The sequence below is a fragment of the Ceratotherium simum genome, chromosome 6 (assembly GCF_057802395.1).
Source record: "Ceratotherium simum simum isolate JZ-2026a chromosome 6, ASM5780239v1, whole genome shotgun sequence".
Classification (NCBI taxonomy): Eukaryota; Metazoa; Chordata; class Mammalia; order Perissodactyla; family Rhinocerotidae; genus Ceratotherium; species Ceratotherium simum.
The window spans coordinates 27,644,717-27,659,044 of NC_141905.1; the positions used below are offsets into that span (position 1 = coordinate 27,644,717).

Below are 14,328 nucleotides of genomic sequence, written 5' to 3' on the forward strand. Positions count from 1 at the left end.
AGAGCACCCATGATGGAAGACAGTCTTTTACAACCTAATCTCTGAAGCAGCATACCATCACTTCTGCCGTATGTCTTTGGTTACGCAGATCAGCCCTGGTGCAATGTGGGAGGGGACAACTCAAGGGAATACCAGGAGGAGGGGATCATCAGGAGCCATCTTGGAGGCTGGCTATCACAATCTGCCCTCTCACCCCCAAGGATCCCTGCCTCCTATTTTTCACATCTATGTGTAGTACCTCTCCCATATTATACAAGGTTTTAGTCTGTATGACCAACAGCAAGCATACGGCAAAAATGACACCATGTCACTTCCAAGATTAGGTTATAAAAAGGACTGCAGGTTCCATCCAGGAAAAATGACTCTTTTTTTTTCTCTCTCAAATCACTGGCAATAGGGCAAACAGCTGCCATGTTTTCAGGACACTCAGAGGCCCAGGAGGTAAAAAGCTGAGGCCCTCAGTCCAACAGCTCTGAGACCAGCCAACGATATGAGTGAGCTTGGAAGCAAATCCTTCAGCCACAGTTGAGGCTTGAAATGACTGCCACCCTGGCCAACAGAATGACTGCAACTTCAGACACCCTAAGCCAGAACCACCCAGCTATGCCACTCTCAAATTCCTGACTGTCAGAAACCGTGTGAGATACCAAATGTCTGTTATTTTAAACGGCCAAGTTTTGGGGTGATGTGTTACACAGCAATAGTTACCTATTATTACACAGCAATAGACAACTTTACTAAAAGCTTTTAAAAAAAAGTTGTAAAAGCAATTCAGGATTGTTACAAAAATCTTAAACTGTACAGAATGTTGAAATAAAAGTACCCAACCTAGCCAACCTACCCTCCCACGACTTTTTCTTATTCCTATGCAAATAAATGGAATGAGCTTTTTAATGTCTTACCCTTACATACGAACAGACAGCCAAAGATCATCTAATACTGGAAGAAAGCCTCCATCATGAAGGAGAAAGACCACAATAAATAATCAGAAAAGAGCAATCCACAGGGAACAAAGATGAAGCAGGAAATAGAAGATAAATCTTCAAAAACCAAACAAAACTCTCTCTAATTAATATGTTTAGACAGACAAGAGAAAAAAAACTGCAATCATAACACAAGAACAAAATGTTACAAAATAATAATTAACTAACACCAAGGACAAAAGAAAAGATCTTAGGGGCCCGCCCGGTGGCTTAGCGGTTAAGTGCGCGCGCTCCACTACTGGCGGCTCAGGTTCGGATCCCAGGAGCGCACCGACACACCGCTTCTCCGGCCATGCTGAGGCCGCGTCCCACATACAGCAACTAGAAGGATGTGCAACTATGACATACAACTATCTTCTGGGGCTTTGGGGGAATACAACTATCTTATGGGGCTTTGGGGGAACAAAAAAGGAGGAGGATTGGCAATAGATGTTAACGCAGAGCCTGTCTTCCTCAGCCAAAAGAGGAGGATTAGCACGGATGTTAGCTCAGGGCTGATCTTCCTCACAAAAAAAAAAAAAAAAGAAAAGAAAAGATCTTGAAAAGCTTCCATAGAAAAAACTGGTGATATAAAAAGGAAGGACGGGGCCGGCCTGGTGGCGCAAGCAGTTAAGTGCGCGCGCTCCGCTGCGGCAGCCCGGGGTTCGCTGGTTCGGATCCCGGGCGCGCACCGACGCACTGCTTGGCAAGCCATGCTGTGGCGGCGTCCCATATAAAGTGGAGGAAGATGGGCACAGATGTTAGCCCAGGGCTGTCTTCCTCAGCAAAAAAAGAGGAGGATTGGCGGATGTTAGCACAGGGCTGATCTCCTCACAAAAAAAAAAAAAAAGGAAGGAGATGCACTGGATGTTGGAAGACAATGGTACATGCCTTCAAAACTCTCAAAGAGGGGCCAGCCCAGTGGCGCAGCAGTTAAGTGCACACGCACCACTTTGGAGGCCCAAGGTTCGCAGTTTCGGATCCCAGGCACGCACCAATGTACCGCTTGTCAAGCCATCTGTGGCAGCGTCCCATATAAAGTAGAGGAAGATGGGCACGGATGTTAGCCCAGGGCGGATCTTCCACAGCAAAAAAAAGAGGAGGACTGGCATTGGATGTTAGCTCAGGGCTAATTTTCCTCAAAAAAAAAAAAAAAACTCTCAAAATTATACTTACCAATCAACAAGGTATGAGGAGAAAAATTTTTTTAAAAGATCACCAGACATACACAAGGATTCAAAAAATGTACCATACATGTACTCATATACTCTTTCTCTTAGGAAGCTACTGAAGGATATGCTACATACACACACACGCACACAAAGAGGAAACCAATAAAGAAGATATGAGATGCAGGAAACAAGAAATTCAAAACAGGAACAAATCAAAAGGACATTCTGGCAAGACTACTGTTTAAAAAAAAAAAGTCTAATAATACAATCAGTTTAGTTTGGAGCACAAAGATGGAAAACTCTAGAAGGGCGGTTACCAGAGGAAAAGATGTTGATAAGACTTACAGATTTCAAGGATTAGGAAAAGGGGAGGGAGAGGGAAGAGGTTAATAGGCACATGACAGATTTAATAGAGAGATATGAAAATCTGAACAAATGTGCAAATGAACACAGGATGCAATAAGTAACTGCAAGATAAACAAAAAGGTTTATAAGTAATCACAGTCCACAGTTTAGTTCACGATGATTATTGATCTGTTTTCACGTAATATAATAATATGAGGAAGATGAAGAGGAAATGGTGGTAGGTAAAAGAGAGCTAAATCCTTAGCTGTCATAATAGGAATCAATATATAATATCCAACATTGACAAACCAAGAAAAAGCTAGAGACATGGACCTCAGATACCCCCTAAGCTTGGGACTGCTAGGTAGATGGTATGCATGAGAAATTAACCTTCAATTCACCTAGTCTCACAGTAAATATTCAGGAATGTACAGGGGTTTTTACCAGTTACTAGAACCTGGTCAGCAAGAAGATAAATAATCAGAGACTCTTCAACAATTAAAAATATATCAAAAGAGTATAAAAATCCTATTAAGAATGGCAAAAGCAAAGTTCTCAGAAGGTCAGAGAGAATTCTCCCCACCAACACCCAGTAACATGATTAGGTGATCTCCTCCCATAGGGACATGAAGACCAAGTAAGTGTACCCCTCCACACAGAGTACTACTGTGTCCTCGGTTCTGGAAGCCATCCTAATGGAATCATGTTCTTGTATCCTTTCCTTATATTAAAGGAACTTTTATCCTTTGCCTCTCCAATCAACCACACTTATGGAAATCACACAGAGCAATATCAGTATATTATTTAGAAATAGGCGGATACCAGGAAAAAACTGCTAATTGAATTAAAACCTTTTTCTTCTAGGGGCCAGCCCCATGGCACAGTGGTTAAGTCCGGCATGCTCTGCTTTGGTGGCCCAGGTTCTTGGGTTCGGATCACGGGTGTGGACCTACACCACTCGTCAAGCCATGCTGTGGCGGCAACGCACATACAAAATAGAGGAAGACTGGCACAGATATTAGCTCAGGGCTGATCCTCCTCAAGCAAAAAAAAGAGGAAGACTGGCAATGGATGTTAGCTCAGAGCAAATCTTCTTTGCAAAAAACAAAAAAAAAGTTTTCTTCTGAAAACAACAGCACTTATGGGGAATGGAGTAAAAGCAAGGGGAGAGGTAGAAGACGCAGAAAAGAATCAACATTTTTCCTGAAAAATATTCGATAGTAGTTTACTTTTTAACTAGTACTAGTTTTACATTGATAAGTATTTTTTTATTGAATAGGCCAAACACTTTTTTAATACTTTATCAAAAGAATTTTGATAGTGAACTCATTTTCATAGTATAAGATACTAATAAGTATATATTTAATTCATTTGTTATAGTACCTAGCAAATTATTCCTGGATAATTTACACAGTTCAAATGTAAAACACTTATCTGAACATGGTCTAAAATGTAAGCCAAACATAGTCTACTGAAATAAGGAACACTTTCAAGTGTATTTTGGAAGAAATGGTCATGGATATAAGAATAGGGAAGTTTCTACCTTTTATTTTAGAGTCTAAAAACTTGCTTTTTATCTCCAAGTACTGATTTCAAAAATCAAAGTTAAAAAATAAAACCCTCCCAAAATAAAAAAATAAAACTTCAGCTGGCCATTTACGATAAGCTGCTAATGAAACAAGGAAGTCGCCTGAGCTCCCAGAAATGACAGCACACAGCTGGCAGATCATAATCATTCTGATCACATTTGCATGAACTTTCAAAAACAAACATCTAAAACATAGTGTAGAGTAAAAAACAGCAAATTACCTAAGACTACACATAGTATTATCCCATAAACAGAAGCATATACCTCTCAGTTATATATGCCTAAGAGATGTCTCGAGGCATGTTCATCAAAATAGTAACACTGGTTACACGTATCACAAAATTTCAAATGTTCTACTTTCTCTTTGTATTTTTATATGCTATTTGATTTTTTTTTAAATAGTGACCAGCAATTAGTTGATTTCCTGAACAAAACATCACACACTAAGCAAACAAAGGAGATCTAACTTCAAACCCATGAAATTCATGTTCAATTATTTTATTTTGTTTTGTTTACAAAGCTTTCTTGGGGTGTAACTGACATACAATACACTGTATATATTTAAAGTATATAATTTGGTAAGTTTTGATACACGTTTATACACATGAAATCATCACACAATTGAGACAACGAACACACCCCTAAAAGTTCCCTCTTGTTCCTTTGTAATCTCTCCTTTCCATCCTCCACCACAATCTGGCCCACGCACATGAAACCAATGATCTGCTTTCTGTCACTACAGATTAAATTTTCTATAATCTCATATAAATGGAATCATACAGTACCTATTCTTTTCTGTCTGGCTTCTTTCAATGAACACAATTATTCTGAGTTTCATCCAATCAATACTCTATTCCTTTTTTATTTCTAACCAGTATTCCACTATATGGGTAAACAAACTAATGATTCAGGTAACTTTCAGGTTTAGCTATTAAAAACAAAATTACCATGAACATTTGTGAACAAGTTTTTGTATGGACACATGCATTCACTTCTTTTGAGTAAATACCTAAGAATGGTATAGTTGGATCAAACAGTACATGTATGTTTATAACTTTTTAAGACTCAAACTCAGTGCAGCATTTTACATTCCTATGAACAGAAAGTTCGTTTTCCTCCACATCCTGACAAAAAACTGGTATGCTGTTTTAAAATCTTAGCCATTCTAACAAACGTATAGCAGTGTTTCATTGTGGCTTTAATTTAATTTCCCTAATAACTAAAGAAGTTGAGTATCTTTTCATGTGCTTATTTGCCATTCATGTATCTTTGGTGAATGTTCAAATCTCTTGCCCATTTTTTTATTGGGTTATTTCTTTTCTAATTGAATTTTGAGAATTCTTTATATATTCTGATGGGTAGTCGTTTATCAGACATATGCTCTGCAAAGATTTTCTTCTCAGCCTGTGGTTTGTCCTTTCACTCTCATAACACTGTCTTTCCAATAGCAGAAATTTTTCATCTTGATGAAGTCCAATTTATCAATTTTCCTTTATGGAACATGCTTCTAGTGTTATATATAAAAAATTTTGGCTTAAACCACAGTCACAAAGATTTTCTCCTATGTTATCATCTAGAAATTGCATAGTTTTAGGCTTGCCATTTAGTTCTATCAGTTAATTTTGTATATGGTACAAAAATATGCATCCAAATTCATTTTTCCGCACATGGCTATCCAATTGTTGCAGCACCATGTGTTGAAAAGACAATCCTTTCTCCACCAAATTGCTGTGCACCTTTGTCAAAAATCAGTTGTCCTGGGCCGGCTCTGTGGCTTAGCGGTTAAGTGCGCGCGCTCTGATGCTGGCGGCCCGGGTTCGGATCCCGGGAGCGCCCGGAGGCACCACTTCTCCGTCCAACGCGAGGCCGAGTCCCGCGTACAGCAACTAGAAGGATGTGAACCTATGACATACAACTATCTACTGGGGCTTTGGGGGGAAAAAGCTGAATAAATAAAATCTTAAAAAAAAAAAAAAAAATCAGTTGTCCATTTACATGCGGGTCTATTTCTGGACTTTCTATTCTATGACAACAATACGCCAATATCACTGTTTGGATTACTGTAGCTTTATAATATTTCTTAACATCGGGTAGTAGCTTTTTTATAAATTCCATTAGATATTCTACACAGATGATCATGTCTTTTGGAAACAAAACCAGTTTATTTCTTCCTTTGCAATCTGGATGTCTTTTATTTCTTCTTGCTGATTGCCCTGACTAGAATCCTCCAGGACCACTGCATACATTTTGAAGTAGTGAGAGTGGACATCCTTGAATTGTTTCTGATGTTAGGGGAAAGCATTCAGTCTTTTGCCATTAAGAATTACGTTATTAGTAGGCTTTTCCGTAGTTTAATTTTTAGGAGGTTAAGGAAGTTACCTTCTATTCCTAGATTGCTATAAGAAATTTCACCAGGAATAGATATTGGATTTTGGCAAATGGTCTTTCTGTGTCTACTAAGATGATTATATGATTTTTCTCTTTTTAGTTTGTTAATTTGTTAATATAGTGAATTACTCTAATTACATTCCAAATGTTAAACTTACTCTACATTCCTAGTAAGCTATTTAACTCTACAATAAGTGATATACACAGTGATATCAGTGTAAACATGGATAAGTGATTTTCAACTTTCACTATCACTTTGTTTTAAAAGTTGGTAAGACAATTACAGATAGATGACAGAATGAAAACATATCAGTCTTAATATAACAATAAAAAATATAAACAGAAGTTAGAACATAGAAAGAGAGAAGAATTAGCAGAGGGAAGAAAAGGGGCACTGGTAACTTCATCCTACATAATGAGAAGTCAAGGAATTCTATTGACAGTTGATAGACTGAGCTAGTCCCAGTGGTCCAGGTCAAGTTCCATGTGCTCTGCTTCGGTGGCTCAGGTTCAGTTCCCAGGCATGGAACCACACCACTTGTCTGTCAGTAGCCATGCTGTGGCGGCTTCTCACATAGAAGAACTAGAAGGACTTACAACTAGAATATACAACTATGTACTGGGGCTTTGGGGAGGAAAAAATAAAACAAATTGAAAAAAAAAAAAGCAAGTTGACAGAACAAGACATTATAAGAAATTTGTGTATATTATATTATTTAAAAGTACAAGGTAACCAAAAGAACTAAAATCATTAACATAATTGCATGAAGGAGTGTTTCTGATTAGCAAAGTGTATTTTAAAAATTTTTATTTGAATTTCTTAGGATAAGACACATCCTCCAGTTTGTCCTAGGACCCCCAACCCCTTTCCTATTTACATTACAATAAGCCAAATTTACACATTTATAAATTCTTGCCTGATCCTTTGACATTTGAGTTTATCCAAATAAAGAGTTATAGAGATAATCTCCAGAACACTGAAAAACAGATTTTGTTAAAAATGCTTGTCCCCCAAAACCAGCTGTGTTTCTATATACTAGCAATGAACAATCCAAAAATGAAATTAAGAAAACAATTCAGGGGGCCGGCCCCATGGCATAGCAGTTAAGTGGCCCGCTGCTGGTGGCCCAGGGTTCAGATCCCGGGCGCACACCGAGGCACTGCTTGTCAGGCCATGCTGTGGCAGCATCCCACATAAAGTGGAGGAAGATAGGCACGGATGTTAGCCCAGGGCCAGTCTTTCTCAGCAAAAAGAGGAGGACTGACATGGATGTTAGCTCAGGGCTGATCTTCCTCACAAAAAAAATAAAAAATTTAAAAAATTAAAAAAAATTAACTCAAAATGGACTAAAGACCTAAATTTAAGCTAAAACTTTAAAATTCTGAGAAGAAAACACAGGCACAAAGCTTCATGACCTTAGATTTAGCAATGGATTCTTAGATACGACAGCAAAAGCACAAGCAATAAAAGAAAAAATAAATAAACTGGACTTCATCAAAATGAAAAATTTATGTGCATCAAAGGACACTATCAAGAAAGTGAAAATAACCCACAGTACATCTGATAAGAGTCTAGTATCCAGAATATATCAAGAACTCTTACAACTCAACAACAAAGACAAAAACCTAAATTAAAAAATGGGTGAAGAACTTCAATAGACCTTTTTCAAAAGATATACATAACGGCCAATAAGCACATGAAAAGATGCTCAATACCATTAGTCATTAGAAAAATGTAAATAGGGCCGGCCCGGTGGCTTAGCGGTTAAGCGCTCGCGCTCTGCTGCTGGCGGCCCGGGTTCGGATCCCAGGCGCACACCAACATACCGCTTCTCCGGCCACACTGAGGCCGCGTCCCACATACAGCAACTAGAAGGATGTGCAACTATGACATACAACTATCTACTGGGGCTTTGGGGGGAAAAATAAATAAATAAATAAAATTATAAAAAAAAAAATGTAAATAAAAACCACAATGAGATATCCCTTTACATCTACTAGGATGGCTGTAATTTCAAAGAGGGAAAAGAACAAGTTTTGGCAAAGATGTGGAGAAAATGGAATCCTCACACACTGCTTGTAGGACTGTAAAATGGTGCAGCCAGTGTAAAAAAGTTAGGTGGCTCCCCAAAAAGTTAAACATAGAATTACCATATGACCCAGTGATTCCACTCCAATGTATATACATATCCAAGAGAAATGAAAATATATGTCCACACAAAAACTTGTAACAAATGTTCATAGCAGCTTTGTTCATAATAGCCTAAAAATAAAACAACCCAAGTGTCCATCAACTAATGAACGGATAAACAAAATGTGGTATATCCATACAATGGAATAGCATTCTTCCATAAAAGGAATGAAGTACTGATACATGCTACAACGTGGATAAACCTGGAAAAACATCATGCTAAGGGAAATAAGCCAGACACAAAGGCCACATATTGTATGTTTTGATTTATATGAAATAAAATGTCAAGAATAGGCAAATCCATAGAAACAGAAAGCAGACTGACAGTTCTCAGGAGACAGGGCATTGGGTGGGGGTGGAGAAAGGGTAGGGAGGGATAGTGAAATGACCACTTAATAGGTACAGGTTTCTTTGTGGGGTGATGAAAATGTCCTGGAATTAAACAGTGATGATGGTTGCACAACCCTGCAAGTGTACTGGCAGTCAATGAATTGTACACTTTATTTATTTATTTTTTTTTTTTTAAAGATTTTATTTATTTAATTTTTCCCCCCAAAGCCCCAGTAGATAGTTGTATGTCATAGCTGCACATCCTTCTAGTTGCTGTATGTGGGACTCGGCCTCAGGATGGACGGAGAAGTGGTGCCTCGATGCGCACACGGTATCCGAACCCGGGCCACCAGCATTGCAGCGCGCGCACTTAACCACCAAGCCACAGGGCCGGCCCTGTACACTTTAAAATGGTTAAAATTACGAATTTTATTTCAAGTGAATTTTACCTCAATAATTTTTTTTAAAAAAGTTCCCCTGGGGACAGACCTTGGGATTGTTCAAGGGAAAAAGAATCTTGCTTTCTCATTATTAATCTTTTTTTACTACTTAATCTTTCCCTTGTACCAAACAGTCTCAGACAGCCAGATAAATAAATACAAACTGATTTCTCAGCTAAGTTAACAACATCGAAAATTACTATTACGGGAAAAATAACAGAGGTTCGTGGCCTCTGAATTATGTCCTGTATATTCTTCTTGTCCTCTCTAATCCTATTTCTTCTCCCATATATGTTATGGTACCATTACAGATGTGTTCACTGACAGTAATTTTAAAATTTGAGAATTATATCATTAAGTACATCATATGTATTTCTTTCTTGGAAAGAATAAAAAATAAATTTCAAATGAAAATAGCAATAGGAATGAACAAATATAACTAAATTTTCCCAGGGAAAATTGTGGTCAATTACTCAATAAATTAACAGGTTTAAATTTTCTGAGTTTTCCTCCAATTGAAGGTGTTATACAGTAAATTCAACTCTAAAGTTTTCATCAGTTTTTCTTTAGATACAAGTTCTACATAGTACAGATGAAGAAGTTAATACTTACTTATCAAGGAAATTCTTATCCACTACAGCAGAGATGTCAAGAAGAGGATTTCCCATTCCAAAGAGAACATTTTCACTAAAAAAAAAACAAACAAAATACAAGTTAGAAATACTTCTGAAAATAAGCTGATGTGTAAAATGCACAAATATAAAAATAAATATCTTCACTTTACCTTGAAAATAAACCTAACATACTAGTTTATTAAACTTTTTGATTTGCCTATTACAAGTAGGACAACATTTCAGAGGTAACACAAAGCAATTTAGAAAGGATGATGACTTTTAAATTGGATGAAATAAAATATAACAAAAGAAGAGACCAAATCATGTGATTTTTTTCATAATAACAGCTAATGATTGAGGCTAATTAATTTCATTTTTTTTTTTTAAAGATTTTATTTATTCATTTTTTTCCCCCCAAAGCCCCAGTAGATAGTTGTATGTCATAGGTTCACATCCTTCTAGTTGCTGTACGTGGGACTCGGCCTCAGGTTGGACGGAGAAGTGGTGCCTTGGGGCGTGCCCGGGATCCGAACCCAGGCCGCCAGCATCAGAGCGCGCGCACTTAACCGCTAAGCCACGGAGCCGGCCCATCAATTTTTTAATTAATTAATTAATTAATTATTTTTTTGCTGAGGAAGATTTGCCCTGAGCTAAGATCCGTGCCAATCTTCCTCTATTTTGTATGTGGGTTGCTGCTACAGCATGTCTGCCACCAGTGGTGTAGGTCCACAGCCAGGAACCAAACCGGACCGCCAAAATGGAACACCCCTAACTTAACCACAAGGCTGGCCCCAATGTTCATTTTTTTTTTTTTTCGAAACATGGTCTATCACAACAAAATTCTATACTCAAAAAACATAATAGATAATTAACTGTCTAACTAGTGAGACACATAATTAGCGAAAATTATTAGGCAAAATGCAGCAAGTCCCGGAGGAGTCCAGGCAAGAGCCCTATCCTTGACAAATGGAAAGACTGTGGTGGGGCCTTCACAAGGGGTATCATAGATGGTGGGTATCGTACATTTAACAGACTGAAGAAGCCTGTTTTCCAAAATCATTCACAGTATGGCTCAAAACTGAGGAAAAAACAGAACTCCACCACAAGTGATGCCTTAACAGGAGCCCAACTGACAGCATGAAATGGACCAGTGGCCATGGGTGGGTCAGCCTCAATGGGAGGCATTCTTCTAATTTATTCAATAAAATTTGCCTCTACGTAATTTCTCATGGGTCTCCAGTTTGCTGAAGATCTGTTCCAGATGCCCCCAAATCAGTTACCATCCTCACCATTTGGAGACTATCAGTAACATCAACAGGACCAGTACCCCAGAGTCTAAGAGAATGAGGTATAGAGGAGAGTGATGCCAGTATCATGCAGAATGACTTGTTCCCTTTGTCTGTCCCCTCTAAGTTACAACTAAAGGGACATTCATTGACCAACAGAGGATTCCCTGCACAGCAAAATAGGACATCTGAGAGATCCATGCAGCTGTGCATCTGAAAGTGTGTGCAGAGGATCCCCAGGAGGCAGAGAACCTAGGTGAGTGCACCCCAACCCCTCCTCCTCCCCAGGGGCAGCAATCTAGGCCTTGGGTCCTCACACAGTGGCCAGCACGACTGTAAGAGGAGGGCGGGGCAGTCCAGCCCGTGTGAACACTTTTGGAGTGTTCACAGGAGTGTGCACAAGGTGCCATGGGAGCCCCGCCCATGGAAACACTCTACACTGAGCGGCCTACACTGGCCCATGAAGGAGCCCCCACCAAGCTCAGCAGCTCAACGGAGCCACCCATGAGCGCAGAACCAGCCCAAGCACAAAAGAAGCACCCCTCCCCTCCCACCTAGCACACCAGCTCAGCCAGTGCCCTACCAAGTCTAGTGGTTCTGCACCAGAGTGACCCACTGGCAGAGCAAAGAGGCTCCGCCTGCACATGCGTGCATGACCTGCCAAGCAGCTGCAGCCAGCACACAAACGTAGAGAAGTCCTACTGGCCCAACTGCCAGCAGATGGGGCGGGATGAGAAAACACAGCTCCTATCCCTTCCCCCCGACAGTGCAGGTGGAATCTGCAACCTGATACTACCACAATTGCACGAGGAAAGAATCACTTCAGCAAACACCATGAAGAACTACATTTACACTTCAGAGCAAAAGGAAAATGACAAGTCTCCAGAAATCAATCCTGAAGTCACAGAAATTTACAATCTAAATGACAGAGAAGTCAAAACAGTTATCATAAAGAAGCTCAATGAGTTACAAAAAAATTCAAACAGTTCAGTGAGCCCTGGAATAAAATTAACGAGCAGAAGGAATACTTCACCAAAGATATTGAAACTCTAAAAAAAAAAAAAATCAAACAAATTCTGGAACTAAAGAAAACAATTAATGAGATAAAAATAATCTAATATCCATAAAAAATAGAGCTGACATTATGGAGGACAGAATTAGTGACACAGAGGACAGAAATGTAAAATGCTTCAGGTAGAGGAGGAGGAGAGGGAACTGAGATTTTTAAAAAAAGAAGAAATTCTTCGAGAAATATCTGAGCTAATTAGGAAATGCAACATAAGGATTATAGGTATTCCAGTGGGAGAAGAGAGGGAGAAAGGAGCAGAGAGTTTGTTCAAAGAAATAATAACTGAGAACTTGCCAAACCTGTGGAAGGAACTGGACTTACAAGTATACAAGCCAACAGAACTCATAATTACATCAATGCAAAAAGACCCTCTACAAGGCATATAACAGTAAAACTGGCAAAAGTCAATGACAAGGAAAAAATATTAAGAGCAGCAAGGCAGAAGAGAATAATCTACAGAAGAACTCCTATCAGGCTTAATCAGTTGATTATCTCAGCAAAAACAGTACAGGTTAGGAGAGACTGGAATGATACATTCAAAATACTGAAAGACAAAACCTTTCAGCCAAGAATACTCTACCCAATGAAACTATCCTTCAGATACAATGGAGAAATAAAAGCTTTCCCAGATAAGCAAAAGCTGAGGGAGTTCATTGCTACTGGACCTCCCTAACAAGAAACGATCAAGGATGGCCTCATACCTGAAACAAAAAGGCAAAGATTTACAAAGCCTTGAGCAAGAAGATAAATAGACAAAAATCAGAAAATTGCAAAAAAAAAAGGAAAATTGCAGCTGTCTATCAGAACAGGTTAGCAAACACTTAATTATAACATAAAAGATAAATGAAAGGAAAGCATCAAGAATAACTATAAACACTTCATTTTAATCATAAACTCACAACACAAAACAGAATAATTTGTGACAACAATAACTTGGGGAAGAGGAAAGGGATGGAACCTGCTTAGGCTAATGGAGATAAGAGCCTATCAGAAAAAGGATTATCTGATCTACGAGATCTTTTATACAAACCTCATAGTAACCTCTAAACAAAAAATCAGAGCAGAGCCACAAATCATAAATAAAGAGAAAACTGAGAAAACCATCACAGAAAACCACCAAACTGAAACGGAAGTCAGAAATACAAGGGAAAAGAAAAAAGGGAAATATAGAACAACCAGAAAACAAGAGATAAAATGGCAGTATTAAGCCCTCATATATCGAAAATGACTCTACATGTCAATGGATTGAATTCTACAATCAAAAGACAGAGTGGCTGGATGGATTAAAAAACAAGACCTGGGGCCAGCCCAGCGGCGCAAGCAGTTAAGTGCGCCAGTTCAGATCCCGGGCATGCACCGACGCACCGCTTGTCAAGCCATGCTGTGGTGGTGTCCCATATAAAAAGTAGAGGAAGATGGGCATGGATGTTAGCCCAGGGCGAGTCTTCCTCAGCAAAAAAAGAGAAGGATTGGCAGATGTTAGCTCAGCACCGATCTTCCTCACACACAAAAAAAACAAAAAAACAAGACCTAACAACATGCTGCCTCCAGTAAACACATCTCAGCTCTAAAGACAAACACAGGCTCAGAGTGAAGGGATGGAAGATGATGCTCCAAGCAAATGGGAAGCAAAAGAAGGCAGATGTTGCCATACTTATATCAGACAAAGCAGACTTCAAGATAAAAAAAAGGCAGTGAGAGACAGAGGGGCAGTATCTAATAATAAAAGGACATTCCACCAAGAAGACATAACACTTATGAATATATATGCACCTAACACAGGAGCACCAAAGTATACAAAGCAACTATTAAGAGACCTAAAGGGAGAAATTAACAGCAACATGATAATAGTAGGAGACCTCAACACCCCACTTACATCAATGGATAGAGCATCTAGACAGAAAGTTAACAAGGAAATAGTGGACTGAAGTGAAAAACCAGAC

General features: G+C 38.9%; 1 protein-coding gene across 4 annotated transcripts in view; it reads right to left on the reverse strand.

Moving 5' to 3' along the window:
- ADK (adenosine kinase) overlaps positions 1–14,328 on the reverse strand; it is a 539,838-nt gene that overhangs the window by 462,556 nt on the left and 62,954 nt on the right. For all 4 annotated transcript variants that reach the window (XM_004426944.3, XM_087432006.1, XM_087432005.1 and 1 more), the window contains exon 2: positions 10,029–10,103. In XM_004426944.3, the coding sequence (XP_004427001.1) occupies positions 10,029–10,103 (75 nt within the window). The remainder of the gene's footprint in view (positions 1–10,028; positions 10,104–14,328) is intronic.